Genomic DNA, 17,262 nt, shown 5'->3' on the forward strand with positions numbered 1-17,262 from the left:
TGCTATTGACTCAAAGCATCCAGTGGCTTTGTTGCTTGGATAGCCTGTCAGAGAAAAAGATGCCCTTTCACTAAGTATCGGGTTTTGTTCACAGTCGAGCTTCTTTTTATTGACTGTCAAAGACTCCAGACTTGGAGGCAACGCAAACCCAGGGCACAATGTGTAACCCATTATCWTTCTTCTAGGGTGATGTTTGAGGTGAATTTAACACCTCATCCTAGCTGATTAGTTTCAAAGGATTAAGGGGGGAAAAAATGCCAGATGTAGTATACTCACATTCAGATTTTTAATCTCATCACATTTATTTACTGGTGTGCTCCCTGGAAGCACTGATGCTAATAGATTCAGTTGCAGACTGTTGATATCTGCTTAGGCAGCGTTTGACATTTCCTCTTTCACCTTCAAAGCTATAATCTGTGTTTTCTGTCTGGGATGGAGAAGACATTAAACAAAAGGTCCTGTGCTGACTCTTCTAATGCCACATATATGTAATGGAAGAGAAAAAAAATCCCTTCTTTTCCTTAAGTGTCTGCAATCCTTAGGGAACTGATTAATAACTGAGTTTGCTAGGTAGTAGCAGAGCAAAATTTTTTAATAATAAACATTGTAGCATGTCCTCTTCTATGAAATCATTAGGACTATTGAATTTACTTTTGAGGCCATCTGGGACTCCTGCAAGTTTGTTGTGAAGATATTCTTTCTATAGCTACTTTGTCAGTCATTCTGAGGTGACTACAGAAAGACGTTTTATATTATCAGCAGCAGTCAATAAAATGGGGAGACGGGAAAATGTTCTACAATCAATATTCAGCAGCCATTCCTTTCCAGCTCCCATAAGTTGGGAAGCAGCAACAGGAAGGTGGAAGACTAGCAGGAGACAAGCCTTAATGCCCTTTGCGTCTCAGTCTCTGCACTGCTATTCCTTCTGAAAAATGCAACATGCTCTCTTTCTTCATCACCGATATGGGGAAGAAGGACSCCAAGTAGCTTAAGGCTGTATCTCATGAGTATGCAGGCTCACATACTTTCTTGTGCTTCTCTCATTTTCACATTACCTCTTCTGGGTCTAAACAACTTAGCTGTGTTATTTTCTTTATATCTGTGTGTGTGTGTGTGTGTGTGTGTGTGTGTTTTTATACTGTATATTCAAAAAAAAATGTTCTGGAGATAAATAGGGAAATGATATGGAAAGCAAAACCAAAATTATTTCTTCAGGTGCATGCACAAGTGGCAAGTCATCCATACTAATTCATTTGTAATTTATGTTTGAATAAACTTCCACAAAACAGAGGAAACTTTTTTCCCCCAGTACAATGATTGTCCTGTTTTTCATTAAACGTATTTCTTCAAATTTTTTAAACACAGCTATGTATATCATTGAAGAATAGATCATTAAAATAAAAACTCAGGTGTGGAATGGTCTCTGTGATTGTTATATGTTTCTGTGAAAGGTATTTCAATCATTAACTATATAAAACAGGAATATATTGCAAGAACAAATAGAAATGACTTTGCTGATGTCTCTGTTATGTGRACACTTCTACTGGGAGCTAGAAGCTGCTTTGCCTCTTTATTTTAAACAAATTAAATGGTTCGGCAATTTCTTCATTCTTAATGTTGTGTATAACTGAAATGAATTAAATAGCCACTGTAGTTAAAAATAAAGAGAAACTGTGATAAGGATCATGATTCAAAGCATGGGTTCTATCCTGAAGCAATTCTTCAGCCAAAATCACTGTTGAAGTCAGGGTTCCCTGTTATAAGTGCTTAGCCTGAAATGGCTAGGCTGGGCAAAAGGTGAAATAAGAGCAAAGGACATCCAGTTTTACCAGCCTCAAAATATAAATGAAATGAAAGAGTTGTTTGGGTTTGAATTATGTTTATATTTACATTTAAGGGAATTTAACAGAGGTAAATAATAAAACAGGTTTTTTTGATAAGTACTAAAAGTCAAAGCTTTCTAATGTTTTTGACCATTTAAAGCTTGGATTTTTTTTTTATCGTATCATCATTTTTTGTCATTTAAAAAGGCAGATCAAGAAAATTGCTACAAACTTGCTTTGTTTGGGTTTAGCCTGCATTTTTCAGGAAGAAAGGGCCAAAAATATTTGTCTACTACTTTATAATGCTCTTATCTTCGATATTTTCCCCTGTTTTGGGAAAACAGTGCATGTATTGCTATATCTGTTGTCAAGCTTGTGATAATTTCTTTTTTTTTTTTTTTTTCAGTGCCAGTGCTAAGGTTACCCCACTGAACATTAATAAAGTCTCCAACAGCTTACTCAACTTTGGCCGAAAGCTCATTGCTCCAGCGATGGCATCAGGTAGCGCTGTGGGTCCTCCCAGCAGCGGGAGCGGCGGCAGCTTCTCTCCCGCAGTGATGCCCGTCAGAGGCACAGTGGAAGCCCCCCAGCACCACCACCACCACTACCACCACCACCACCACCACCACCAGGCGCAGCAGCAGAGGATGATGAAATCTGAAAGCATGCCGGTCCAGCTGGGCAAAGGTAAAGGCAGCCTAAGGCAGTTGCACAACAGAAGAAAGCTTTGTCATATGCCTTAAGGACTGAAGAAAGTCCTTTTTTTGTTTTTCTATAGAAGGATACATATTTGGAGGACTCAGAAAAAAAAACTTTTTGGTAACTAGTATGTATATACCACAGCACGTCTGCAGTGTAATACAGAATTAGATGTTACTGTCAAGAATGTACAAACACAGAAGGTTTTGAACCTTTTAAAATATTAACAAGAAATTATGTCAGACATACCTGCAAACAACATCATTATCATAAACATTAGCTATCTCTCTATACATTAATTTTTCAGTCTCTCAAATACAATGCTTTTTTAACTGTAAGATTAATTTCATACAGGTTTTTTACAGGTTATTGGCACAAATCCCATGTGTAACAATGTTAGCTAAGTACAAGTGAAGAAAGTTAGGTCAACTGCAGAGTCGTTTATGATAAACAAAATAATATTTCCTTTAGAATATTAGGGACTTATTTGACAAGTTATTTGAACAATAACATATATTTGCCTTTTAATAATTTGTGATGGTCCTCTGCACTTTCTCTGTTTAATGAATACCACTTTTTCTCAAAGCTTTTCTTTACATTTCTTGAGGACAGTTTATTCAATCAACAAAGTCACGAGCTCAGCTTCAGCAGTTGTTTCCTATACTCTGCTAGGCTCAAGATGTAGTTCTGCTTTTCATCCTAAGACAGCCTATGGTGATATGTTCTTTGCTAGAAGTATGTAGAGTGATACTACGTCAGTTTGAAGGCTGGTGCTTGTTCCCCTGAGCCACTGCATAATATTGCATCTTTTTTATTACTATGATTGTTATTAACCGGATTTGAAAGTATAAGAGAAGGGAAATAATACTTTACACCTCTGTTGGTGTAAAGCTCAAGTTGGTGTTCTTTTTCTTTCCCGTAGCACCCATATGGTCCAGACTCAGTCCTGTCATGATCATTACGTGCCCCAGCAGACACTGAGTGTACAGAAATCAAAAGTGCAATTATAGCAATGTTTCTTTTCCAGCAGAGATATGCAGGCAGTAAGGGTCACTACAGTTACCTGACAAAATCCAGATAAGTAGCTTCTCTCTGAATCCTACAACAATCTCAGAAATTGCTCCCAGCCAGCCCTCAATGCTGGGCAAACACAAAACTGAAAAGAAGGGGKTTTTTTTACCTTTTGGGTGGAAGAGTAGTCCTCAGGTGGTGGTTTTCTTTTCCTTCCTTCAGGTGAAAAGACAGTAAAATTTGAAGCAACTTCTATAGATGGAATCAAGTGTAATTTAATCTTGATCTAGCTGGTCAAGGATGACCCTGTTTACACTGGATCGTGCAACATGTCAGCTAGCATATATAGAAACACACCTTATTTCTGTTATTGCCGTACTTTGTGTATACAAATCGGAATAAAAATTTGCAGTTATGCTGCAGTCATTGTCATGCACAAGCTGTGCACATATTTCTGTATCAGCARGAATACTGAGATTTGGTAAAGTTATCAAAAATATGCAAATTAATGATGTAGTAAGAATAAAACCTACTGTAACAGCTAAGTACCTGCAGTTTCCTCTCACCCTATGCTATCTATCCATATTTGGAGCAACACTTGCAGGAGTAATTTAAAGGCAACAAAGTGTAAATTTATCTTTTAATGAATTGAGATGAAAATGAGTTTTGTTTTACATATTAGTGCCACGCTCATTGTTCCAGATTATACAGTTATCTGTATATAGCCTGTAGTCGGATCTGAATGAAGGCTGCTAGCTACACTTGCAAGTGCTGCAATTTAGATTTTTAAAGAGAAGTCCAAATGGCAGTGAAAATATAAAGTCTCTTGGAAGCTATCCAATGACTTCTCTCTGAAGTTTAAATACAGGAATAGCTTACAAAAAGAAATTCCTTATTTGCAATGACACAGTGGTGGAAACAGGCTAAAAAGAGCCCTTTGAAGTACAATGCAGATACATTTGTGAACAACATCATCAAGTCTTAAAATTAAGTCTTTTAAGTTCTTTGAGAAAAGAGAGTATCACCACCTCAAGAAAGTGCTTTTAAACGGTTGCCACTCTTTGGTAAGTGGAACTAAAGCCCTAAAGCTGCATCAGACCAACAGCTGTGCTGACCAAGGATCTGGCAGCAAGCAATGTGCTTGGCTCTGTGGAAAGTCTGAGGAAGGCACTGGCAGTAAAAAGTCACTTCCCTGCAGCCCTGAGTGAAGCGCTTTGGGGGACTGGGATTTAGGACATACCCAAATTCTGAGAATCTTTTGCTCAGCTCATTCTGTTTGTGCTGAACTTCTGAAGTGCTTTTCCACTTGGTATACTGGCTTTTTTGGAACTCTGGATTTTTCTCTAGCTTTTGGGTACCTAAAAGCTACTTTGTGTGATTTGTAGCCATAAGGCTCCAAAGTTATGGACTAGCTCTAATTGTCTTATGTTTCTGTTCGTTATTGTGTTTTCAGTTCCGCTTAACCTCCTGAAGCTTGTTTCTTTAGCTGAGATAGGCAGAAGCTTGGATTTAGGATTTAAATTGATAGACATTTGTGCTTCCAGTAGGACTAATACTCACACGTGCTCAGGTGGACAGTGTAAGAGACCGAAGTACTGTAAATCTGAGAGATGTCAAATCAATAAAAGAATTTAGCCATTTTTCTCAGATTATATTTGCYCTTTCAGGTTTTGAATGCTCAAGTAGTGTTGATAATTTAATTTAACTTGTAGAGGGTTGCTAAATTCAAACAGATGAAATTGCCCGCCTTAATCTACTTTGCCTTAAGGGTGAGGAAGTCATTGGAAACAAAACATCTTGCAGGACTGGCAAAATAATCCCATTCCCAGTTCTGCAGCTTTTCCTCGACACACTTACCACTCAGTTCACAAACCAGCAGCAGCGACAGATGTCACTGATGCTACTACTTCTAAGGGATTGCTTTTGCTGTGCTCAAAATGAGGGTTGGTTGCTTTATCTAATCAATAGTAATTATTTCTCACTGTGTTTTTGTACTTGCTGAATTCCTATTAGAAAAATGTATATAATTTAGATAATGTAAACAGAAAAGCAGCAGACTAATATTAAAAAAAAACATAATTGCAAGCCCGTAATCCCAGATCAGTCTTCACCATTACAAATCATAGCTGAACGAAGTATCTGGACACCTAATTGGAAATCAGTTTCTCCTAATAATATATAATATAATATATGTATAATCCTGTTCAGCCTATCCTTAGCACAGGAGGAGATTGGATATCATTACTGATTACTTATGCAAGGTAGGCTGCAAATAGAAAAGGGATTAAAATAGTCTCTTGATCCTACACAGTGGAAGAATTCACTGACACGAAGGTTAAATTCAAATCTTGAGTTCACTGGACTGTAAGTTGAGCTCGTCATTTTGAAAGACCAAAAAAAGTGGTAAATGGAATGTCTCCAGAAAAAAGCAAAATTGTTGYCCTTTGCAATCCATAGGATTCCTGAGTGCTCAGAAACTGCATAATGTTTGCTTACCAACTGGCAATGTGTTGTCAGAAAAAAAAACTTTTCTCCTTCACGTCTTCCTTATGATGTTGACTCTACCCCATTTCTGTATTATTTAAACAATAGTACAAGATACAGTTTTCCTTCTAGATCCTTTCATTTGATTTGAATGTCACTTTATCACAAGGACATGTTAGAGGACCGGTTTCAGAATGATGTTCTGCCAAAACTGCKGTCAGCTATTTAGGGAGTTTCCAGACTACCGTCTGCTTTTATCAGTAGATATTTCTGAGGTATTTGTTGTAACACAAATAGAATTTTCAGTCACCTAATATGCCCTAAAAAAATGCACACCATATTGAGAATTATTTATGAACTGTGTGTCTAGAAAACAAGTAAGCTTTTTCTGAAGGAAAAAAGAAGTTGTCCATACTGATAGCAGCAATAAGTAGTAATGAATAACATAAAACACTGATTAACAAATGCTTTTTTCTTTTTTTTTTTAATATAAATATGCATACTCTAATTATGAAATGTTACCAAGAGTAAGTAGAATATGATACTTCCAAATCAGAATGGCTCTGTCAGGGTGAAGTACCAGGAACAAAATGTTTTTGATTGTTTTAGCTCAAACTTTCATGTAAATCAGCCTCCAAAAAGCACTACTTTTTTCCCTGCGGATATGGCATATAATACGCTGATCCTTAAAACTTCCCATTCATTTTTGCCTAATCTTACACAGCTCTCTCACAAGATCTTCTGCGTTGGAATCAGCATCTTGCAGCAAAAGCAGAAGTTACAGGTCTTTACTTCAGTGATTTCTGTTTGCTGGGAAAACCTTCTAACGTGTTTATTTGTTTGCCAGGAGATGTAGTTACGGGCAGCGATGCTCAGGTGCCTGGCCCTGCGCCGCATCTCCCAGCCCAACCAGGTACGGCTGCCGTGGCAGCGGGGAGCGTTTGGGAGCCTGCGGCGTCGGCGCTGGGCTGCCGAGGGGCCGCCGGGTTTCTCTCACGGGGGGTTTCCATCTCCAGCTCACTGCCATTGTCCATCCACCGAGCGGCACTGTTGGGTAGGAAACAAAAAAAGCAGCTTCATTCCTTCCCTCCCTGACTGAGGAGCGAGGCTGAGACTCCCCAGCTACCTTCCTTGTCTGCCAGCGTCTGTCTTTGTTAAAAATCTGTGCTCGCCATGTAGTTTGTACTCGACTTCGCACTTTGTCGTGTGCGGCAATTTGACCATGAGTGTCRCTTTTAGTTGCACAGCTTCCCCGAGGTTGTATTTGAGGCAGGTATTTTGGGCTGAGCATCTGCTTTTGTGCTCTTATCTAAAGAGAAGCTAACCTGCCTCAGTCTGAAATACTAACGCACCTGTTTGTGCAATGAGTCGGTTTAAATAAATAAAAGAATACCTGTGATTCAAGTCTTCGTTCCAATTTCAGTGCAGGAAAAAAAAGGGAAACTGTAATTTGTCTGAAGTTTAAAAGTTTTATAAAAATCGTATCATTATTTTTGCAAACTTTAGCACTCTACATCCTGACTATGGCAAATACAGAGTAACAGATCAGCAGATCTGAATGGTTTTGAATTACAGATTGTGCCTGACTTGTGTTCTTTTTGGTATCTTGTCCTTCACTGTCCTTCAGCTATGAAAGCTCTTCTTTTCCACTGGAAGGGCCAAATTGGGGGTCAGCCTCAGTTTTGTGCATTTTTGTGCATGTCTTTGTCTGACTCAGATGACCTAGATTTTAGCAGAGGCCTCCAGAGGCCCCTTCAACTTAATGTGAACGTAGTAAGACCTACAGCTTGTCTTTCTTTTTTCYAAGTCTTTTCCACTCCTCTTGTCAACATCTTTTACTGTGTCCTTATCATAGATCACATTAAATTTAAATTCTCCCCGTTTCCAAGAGCCTGCATATCCCCACCCCTGCCCTGCCAGCAGTACCAGCAGTTCAGCTTCTTTTCCCACTACCACTTCTGTTGCGTGTTTTCCAAATGGTTTTGAAACAGCCTTTGTAACCCTGGGGTCAGACAGAGCCCCAGCAACCTTTAGCAACAGGCAAGTAGTGAGCCAGCTAGAAGCCAGCACATGGAGGTAACACTGCTCCTCTGTCTCAGAAGGGTATATATTTTTAGTGCACCAAATACTGGGAATTGTTACTGTGAACTATTTTTGTGTGCATAATGCATTTTTTAAGACATCCTATGTGGTGTTGTGTGCTGGTGACTTACCTCAGGAGTCCTTAGCTTTTTGTTCTGTGTTCCTTAGAAGCATTTATTTGATTTTCATATTTGCATTTTCTTCAGCCTGTTTTGTATAGGCTTTAGGACCCTCTGGTTTATGTTTACATGGTCAGAGATTAGATTAAGAACATGCTACTCTAATCTTCTTTTAATGAGGTGTAATGTATTTATCTGAGATTGATAGAGCRGAGGAAAATGAGAGTTTTGATTAAGTGATATTCTCAAGTTGCTGACTGACTTGCTAAAGAAGAAGGAGGTATGTTCATCTAGTTGTTAAATGTAGTTTGTTGTATCATTTTATACGTGTTGGTTGTACATGGTGGGTAAGGGTCCTTTTCAGGGTTTTTTTTCTCCTGAGGAATACTCCAAAATTAGACACTCTCTTGAATGATCTATGAGCTGCAGAGTGAGGAGGACATGCCGTGCTATCATTACGAAGCGTGCTGAATCAGCAAGACGTGCTACAGAGAGGAGGCAAATGGCATTTTGTATTTAATCCTCCTAGAATCCTGAAATCTATTGGTGTTACTGTATTTCCAAAATTATATACGGGTTGTTAATGCCTCCAAAATTGGTGCACACATAATACATCTAAAAGACTTCAAAAGCCCTGTTGTGACTTCAGTTATGCAAATGTTCCTTGTGGCAGCTCCACTAAACTTCTGTGTTGCAAGAATTACAGGTAGCTTTCTTCTTACATTAGGCAAAATATGTATGATTGGTATAGCTTTCAGCTTTCTTCTTATTTCCAGTTGTAAAACTGATGATATCTTTGGAAACTGGAAAAGCCTGTTATAATGCAAGTCTGCTTTATGACTTGGCGACACACTCTGTAATTCTTTATWTGTGCTATTCTTTCTGTCTTATTTAATTCTTAATCCCTTCCCCCAAATAATCAATGTCACAGTGGTGTTCACAGGGTTGGAATCAGCCTAAAATTTTAAGTTTCATGGTAATAAATTTCTCAGATTTGCTTATTTGTGTTAAACAGTCAGATGCTACTGATTGGCATCCTAAGCTTTCTTCCTACCTGCCATTTGGTTATAAAACATACAACAATACTATTTTTTATAACTTTTGTTTCAGTGTATCTCTTAGTTTCATAACATCTCATGTTGCTTTTATTTTTCATTTTCATTATATTTTATAGTTCTTAAGAATCAGATTATTCAAAGCTCTTAATTTTGTTTGAGCAAATTCCCTTTTGGAACAGCACTATTCTGTCCACAAAATCCTTTTATACATATTTCTTCTCTTGTTTGGGTATGTAAGTAGTTGCATATTTCATTTCTCTAAATTGTGATCCGTCTTTTGCAGTCTAGATGTTTAATAAGCAAAACATTTACCAACAGCATAGTCAGTCTTTTCAATTTATTATATGTCAGACTTTTTTTCTTAGAACTGAGAGAATATAGAAGAGAATTCATTTCCTTACAAAGCATTTTTCTATTATTTCACTAAGTTGTATTTTGTTGTATTTTATATGCATACGTTCCTCAAAAATACTTAGTGTCCCTCTCTTATTGACTATATCTTTGAAATTTTACTGCATAATCTGCTTATTGAGAGGTGAAGCGGGCTAAGCACAGGCCATGCAGTGGAGAAGTATGTGAAAAACATACATTGCCACTTATTTACCAACATTTTTCTTATTCTTAGTTTTAATCCAGTGTGATATCTTCTCATTACTAAGATGGGAAAGAAAGCTCATTTAGTCTAATTTATACATAATAAAATATTTTTCATTGTAATTTATTCTGTCCACCAAATAGATTTTTTTATATTTAGCATTTATATTTGATACTCTGTTTAGCTGTGTATGAATTTCTTTTATAAACATTTTATTTGTTAAAATATGACATTCCATCTGTCCCAAAAGTATTCATAAGTTTTACCTAATGTAAAACCACACTTACATTATAAATTGCCACTGTGAAATGCCTGAAAAGTCACYTTCTTACATGAAGGCAACTGTAAGGATAATGGTGTTTGTTGCCAAGTGACATAATTTTATCCTAAAACTAGAAATCCTCTTAGAACTTCCTTGTGAGTGAATTATTTCTTCTGTTAGCTATGCAGTGCTTTTTCCTTTTCCACCTCCAGAATTATTTACAGAACTGGAGATTCATGTTCACCTAACTAATGTGTGTCCCGTTTTTCTATAAAATTTGAAAGGAAAAGTTAAGTGAACTTTTATAGCCTCCATCTCCTGTGCTTTAAGGAAGCTGCTAAGGGATGTTGTGTTCAGACAAAGTGGTAAGTGACAAAATGAGGGCTGGGAAGAAACGGGAGAATGCAGAGGTGAAGAAACTTGGGTGGAGGGGAAGAATATGGAAAAGAAAAAGTTGGGACAAGAAAGTGAGAGAAGTAGGAAAGGTGATGTGKAGGTGTCTGAAGGAAAGGAAGAGGCAGACAGAAGAGTGCCACAAGGGTATGAGAAGGACGTAAAGTGTAGGAGACTCATGGGAGAGAAGAGCAAAATAAGGCACTAGAGAATGAAAGAGAAAATGGGAACCAGTTTATGTACCATCTTTCTTACTTCCAGGAAACTCTGGGAATATTAAACCCAGCTCCTTTTCTGTTTTTTTGTCCTTCTTTTCAGTCGGTTTTGTCACATATGATGTTTTATTCATTGCCAGATCAATCTGTTCTCATTTAATAGTGTTCTTTCTAAGATCAGCTTTTGAATAGATCTGCATTTATTGCCTTTAAGAAAACGTGGGTTGCTGGTTGCATGTGGCTGTGCCTGTGCAATGCAAGCTTTGGTGCTGTCCTCAGGTGGCCCCAGCCAAGCGGGGCCCCGCTTCACTTCCACACCTTTTAGGAGACAGTTGCCATTCTAGATCTTAGACGACTGAGTAATATTAAGATGTTTTCTGTAGGAGTAGTTTTGCTAGTTGTTTACTTTTGTTTAAAATGTGCGATCTCAACATACCTAGTTCCCTTTTGTATCTAAATCTGAATTTCTTCCCATGTTTTCTGCAGCCTTTTCTGTCTCTGTTTTTTTCATTTCTTTGTCTTTTGGTTTTCTTTTGTTTCTGTAGAAACCTATGTCAAGGGGGAAGACTGCAGTGCACAGTGATGGGGAGACTCCTAAGCTGTTCCAGAAATGGAGTTGTTTTTGTGTTTTCAGAATTGTTAGTGCATCCCCCATGACAAAACACTAAGCTCACTAGAAGGTCTATGCAGTAATATGTGACCTTTCTGAGTAGAATTGACACAAAAGGTTGGAGCAGTAGCAGCTCAGGCCAAAGAATGATGAACCCCTGGCATCTGGAAGGGAGGCATTGGGGATTTTGGTGCCCTGTTTGGTTTGGRCCTCTTGCAGAATAAAGTTGCACCTGTAACATGTGAACTGTTTAGTTTCAGTGGATCGTTCTTGATGCTATAGCAAGTAGCATGAAAAGCACAAACACACAAAAGGAACAAGAGGGAAGGTGAAGACTCATGAATCAGGATAGCCAACAAAACTAGAAAAGAGAAAAATCTTAGGACTTTAGTTTTCTGTGTCATTTTACTTCTTTTCAGAATAGGAAATTCTAGAATTGTATTATATCAGCTAGATTGACTTCCGCATATACATAATGGAAAGGTGTTCTCAAAACTAGCATCTGTCCAGATGCAAAGTTTTCTTAATTAAATTTAATGAAAACTGACATACTGCTTTTAATTTCAGAGCTATTCAAATAATATTTTAAGTTAAATATCTCAAAACTCATTGTAGGCCTCAACTGGAAATAGTGGTCCTTATCAAAGACTGGTTGGCTATATATAGCGTCATGCTGTAACACCTCAGGCATCTGCCCAGTCAGATATCTTCTTGATGGTGATGGACAACACTAGATCCTTTAGAAAAGATGCATGAAATGACAATAAGCAAATACTGACTAGGCTTCATCAAAATCTCTGTTAGGTGTTAGACTTTAAAATTTGAAGCATAATAACTTATGTTCTTTCCCAACCTTTTCTTACTGTTTCCTGTTATAAGTCTAGATGTCATCTAGATGTTAAACATCCAACTCATTCTTGGAATCTGCTGTTTTTGTTCTCCRTTTTGTTTGTCAAGTTTTATAGCTATTTGTTGGGAAAAAAAGGTTTTCCTTTCCTTTGAGGTGTCCTTTAGCTCATTATGAAGTAGAGAGAGAAGTTGTTCCTCAGTCTATGGATATAATACAGTGTATATATAAATGGATTGTATTTTATATATATAATATATAGTATATATGTATATACTATATATATAGTATGTGAGTGTGTGTGTGTATATATATATACTGATTAAGATTTTGTATTTTTCTCTCGCATAAAGTTTTGTGTATATCAGAATAGTTCTGCAGTCTCACAATGCATGCTGACACGCTTCAAAATTTCATTCTGTGTTGAGCTGTCTGTGAATCTCACTGAATGTCAATTGAGACTGGAAGTATTTACAGGAAAAAGAAACTGCCCATTGATTAATTTTTTTATTACTTTATGCTTATTTTACAGGCCAAAATTCAAAAAACATCAGTTCATCTCCAAGCATAGAGAGCTTGTCTGGAGGACGTGAATTTACAGGATCTCCTCCTTTATCTGCATCAAAAAAGGATTCCTTTTTCAGTACAATCTCCCGTTCCCGTTCCCAAAGCAAAACTATGAGCAGAAAAGAATCTGTGAGTTCTTTAACTTTCTAAGCTATTTTAATGTCACACTGCATTGCTTGTTAGAGCCATTTCTCTCATTCATTAAGCACTTGCACTTGAAAATGTTTCCCTAAGCACAAATTAATGGCAAAAGCAGAACTAAGCTATTTCAACTGTTTCCGTTGAGTAACATCTCCATTATGGCTTCCATCCCATAATCCTACTTAAAATGAAACTGTGAAAGTGCCTGATGCATCTGATAAGGAGGAAGGCACTCCTGTAAGTTTATTTGCTTCATTAGACTTTTGGTGTAGTCCTGAAGTTAATAAACAGTTCAGTGGGGAGCACGAATGCTTGACAGATCTAAACATGTCCATCTGTTGTCCCTGAAATTCTCTAATACGTCAGAGGTTTCCCAGTGTCTGTAGCATCTGCAGTCTGTAGTCACAGTTTTATTTCCTGCACAGTCCTGACCTTCCATCTAGCCACAAGAAACTTTTATTTAAACAGGTTGTTTTCATCCGAGAAAATCTGTTCTTATATTAAGTGAGTGCACACAAAAAATTCTCATCCCATCAAAGAACTTCTAGGAGCGCTAATTTGATAAACTTCATATGCATATGTGAAGGAAGATTCTTGTTTATTAGTTATACATAGGTTCCCCACTGCCTTTATGCTGATTAGAAACTAACTACGTAATAGACAGAAAAGGTTGTATTTTTTGTGAGGTGGAGGCAGTGTGATTTTTTTCATTCCATTTTCACAAATTTATGTTCATACAACTTCCCATGGATTTCAGTAAGTAGGAATTGTAATAGCAATATTTCTGTATTACATCATTCTTCAGGTGTTGAAGATCTGAGAAATACAGTGCTAAAAATGGTGTAAAAATTTAATCTGAATATCTTAGCATTTTAGTCTTTAAACAGAAGAATCTTTAGATTAATACTCACACCATATTTTCAGTTTGAGATTTTAAATGTTCTGTCCTAAGGGTGTTCACAACTTTGCACAACTTTGTTCAGATTTTGTTCACTAAAAGAGAGGGTTTAATTCTTTTTCCATGTGTTTTAACATTGCCTTAGAAAAAAAGCTGTGTTTTGAGATTAATCAAGAGGAAGCTTTAATTTTGGTTTGTGGGCATCTCTGAGGTTTTGAACTGAATTTAAAACTAAAACAACAACTTAATATCTCTCTGCTTGTTAAAGAAAAATAAAAATACCAATGTTATCCTTTTTTAACATGGTTTAACAATATCTAAATCCAATTTTCATTAACAGACTTTGGCATGACCAAAACTTTTTTTTTCTTGCACTGGTAGAGTTTAAGAATAATTTTTCTTCTTTATTCTCTAATAATAGATGTAGAATTTTTCATGATACCACTCATACTCTATTAGAATCCATTAAAAATTTGTATGTTTTTCAGTTAATTCATTTCCCAAATTTGTGAAATTTTATTCATTTTTTCTAAAGATTTTGGAAAAAGAAGTATTCATTGGAACAGACAGTAGTCTTTATGGTAATGCTGAGTGGATTTGTAATCATTCACAGCATAAATTTTCAAAAGCGTTCTTTGAACTATGTGATATACTTTATAATGTAGTTTATGGTAAGTAAACAGGCAGAAAAGGTTTTAGACTACCAAAATCTATTTTCTTATGTTCAGTTTTTGACTGCCTTGTTGTATAGGAGAAAGGAATTTGTAGCAGGTCAACTACCAAGCAGAAAAGGTTTATTTAAATGTCGTCTTGATAGCTGAAGATGATGATTGTTTTTTATTTTCCGCTATATTTCATGACACTTAGTTTTCCATGTAAAGAAGAAACCACAAAGACTTAATCCTAAGGTCCCAAAGAGTTGCATCTGATTTCACCAGTCTTATTTGCCTGGAAACAAATGCTAGCAAAAGACTTTAAAACATAATGAATTGACGTCTTTGTTTTTTGTATAAAACTGAACTGATTTAGATTTTTACATTTTTATTTAGAATTTGTACATGTTATGTTAATAAATAGTGGGGAAATTACCTTTGCTGGAACATGGCAATGCATCAATCACTTTATAAAAAGGTATTTTTTAAATCAGCCATTCTTGGTGTAATCAATGAAGGAGATTCCATTTCCCCTTCATCTTTTTACTCCTAATTAATGCCTTTACCAAGGACAGTGGGAATGGAATACATACATAAAAATATGACTTGCTACATGGGATTAAAAAAAAAGTGATTACTACAGACCAGGAGTCATTTATTGTTGTTGTCACAGAATGAACGGGAATGTCATCATCACAGGACAAACTGGAATGTGACATGTCTGAATTTTTTCTCCTAAAGCCTATGCAACATGTTGGACTTCTTGTAGAAGAGTTATAGTCAAAATTGATACTTGATTCATTGCCTCCAAGAATAGGATGCCTCCATTTCTCATATTGAGAACTTCTTAAGATAGTAAAATTTGTGTTAGGTTTAGTTTTCTAAACTTTTATTTGCTCTCAAATCCAAAGACCAATGGCTGTTGTCAGAAACAACATTATTTAGTCAAGTTAGTGAATCTGCAGCCTCAGGGCTAAACACACAATGTCTGATCATGTTTTGGTAATTCATGGCAGTCTGATGTTTTTCACATTGCTATTGAGTGGCACTAAGGTGTATGTTAAGGTGAGGCCCACCAGAAGTGTTTGAAACTCTATTTTCCACTCAGCAATGAAATGGTTCCCTACCTTTTTATATATGATACTACTTTCTGACAGCCATAACATGCAATTTCCAAAGCGATCTTCCCATAAACCTGAACAGGAACAGGATAGACCATTATTGTCTTAACAGGACCTTTATCTTCTGGCAGGGTCCGTAGTGCTGGCATAAAGTCCTAGAAATTTTCCTGTCATTGACTGCCTACTACCTCCTCCTTTTCAGCCGAGTTGGGGAATGGGGTACATTTGTAGTCCCTTTATTTCTCATTCCATTTCATTTACTTCTCCAGCAAGCGTTAAGGACAGTCCATTCCTCTTTTTGCCAAATAACAAAGCTTTTATTAGACCTTGATTTTGGCAAATATAGTTGGCTAGTCTCAGTTTCTGGCAGAAAATCCTGTAAATAGCTCTTGGTCATAGAGATATGCCAGAGAGGGAACTGTTGGGTCAACCAACATAAACATTTTAAAACTTTCATAAAACAAAAGCAAGAGAAAGAGGGTTTTGACTGAATAGAATGTTTTGATTTGGAGAAACTGTATATTTTAATAAGGTAAAATTCTAAATAAAAGGTTTCAAGTTAAGAAAAATCAAATGGTACATTTTGAAAATATATTAATTTAAAGTTCCCAAAAATGAAACATTTCTAGAGAAACTCTGGAGAAGTTTGTTTTCTTTACTGGAACAATTTGCAAACATGGACACATTCATAAAATAATTTGAGCAATCAGAATCTTCATTTCTTAGCAAAAAATTCCAGAACAAAAGTGTCATGCATCATGCTGATTTTGATTATATAGACCTGTTAATTAAATCAAATTTGACAACATATGCTGTTGTCCCCACAAGCAGTAGAAACAACTGTTACTGTCTGTGATTACATAGCTAGTTTGACTGATTTGAAGTTAGCTATGAGTACCTCTACTAATTAGAAAATTAATGTATGCCATTATTTTCAACTGAATAGGCATCTGTTCTACTGATTTAGGAGCCTAGTTTTAAGCATACAAGCTTGACAGTTTTGCTCAAACAGTAGCATAAAAAATCAAAGGGATAATACAAATACTAGAGACCACAGAAAATAATCACGCATGCAAAAATTCTTTTGAAGAAGATCATGCCTTTTGTGCATGTTACGCATCCTGGAGACTTTTTTATTCCCATATATCTTTTCCCTGAACTATTCATTCTTTTTAAAACCTCTTTAAAAGGTTTTGAACAACATATTTATGTCAGTCCATATTTATTCATCATGCACATTTATTTGGAAATAAGAATGCAGTGATGGAGAATTGCCTGATCAGGATGTTGGATTTCCTGGCCTAAAGTTAAAGACTTGATGGTTGTTCTGAGTACATTAAGTTTAATGAACTTCAGTGCCTTAATGTTTCACTGCAGTTAATACTGTAGGACATTTGTCTTTGTTATTCCAATGTGATAGGCCAAAGTCAATTCTGACACCTGAAAAATGTCATTTATTTAGTATTTCAGCACTAGTCTAATTTTAGAGGTAGACCAAAAGAATATTAAATCTGAGGTGCTGCCAGGTCATTTGAACAGAGAAATATCACTGAGATATTTTGGAAGTGTGATGCTCTTCTCAGTTTCCTTCCTCAGACACCCACAAAATGCTATTACTCAAATAGAAGAGCTGTAAAAGGAAAAATAAGCTGCCTTTTAAAGTTTTTTATTAGAAATACTTATA

The 17,262-nt window shown here is 36.5% G+C and overlaps 1 protein-coding gene across 2 annotated transcripts in view; it reads left to right on the top strand.

The window, feature by feature from the left end:
• Positions 1-17,262, top strand: part of TBC1D5 (TBC1 domain family member 5) — a 309,786-nt gene that overhangs the window by 251,038 nt on the left and 41,486 nt on the right. For both annotated transcript variants that reach the window (XM_026068628.1, XM_026068627.1), the window contains 2 exons: positions 2,230-2,510; positions 12,731-12,894. In XM_026068628.1, the coding sequence (XP_025924413.1) occupies positions 2,230-2,510; positions 12,731-12,894 (445 nt within the window). The remainder of the gene's footprint in view (positions 1-2,229; positions 2,511-12,730; positions 12,895-17,262) is intronic.

This window comes from Apteryx rowi, unplaced genomic scaffold (assembly GCF_003343035.1).
Source record: "Apteryx rowi isolate R43461 unplaced genomic scaffold, aptRow1 scaffold_277, whole genome shotgun sequence".
In the NCBI taxonomy this organism is placed as follows: Eukaryota; Metazoa; Chordata; class Aves; order Apterygiformes; family Apterygidae; genus Apteryx; species Apteryx rowi.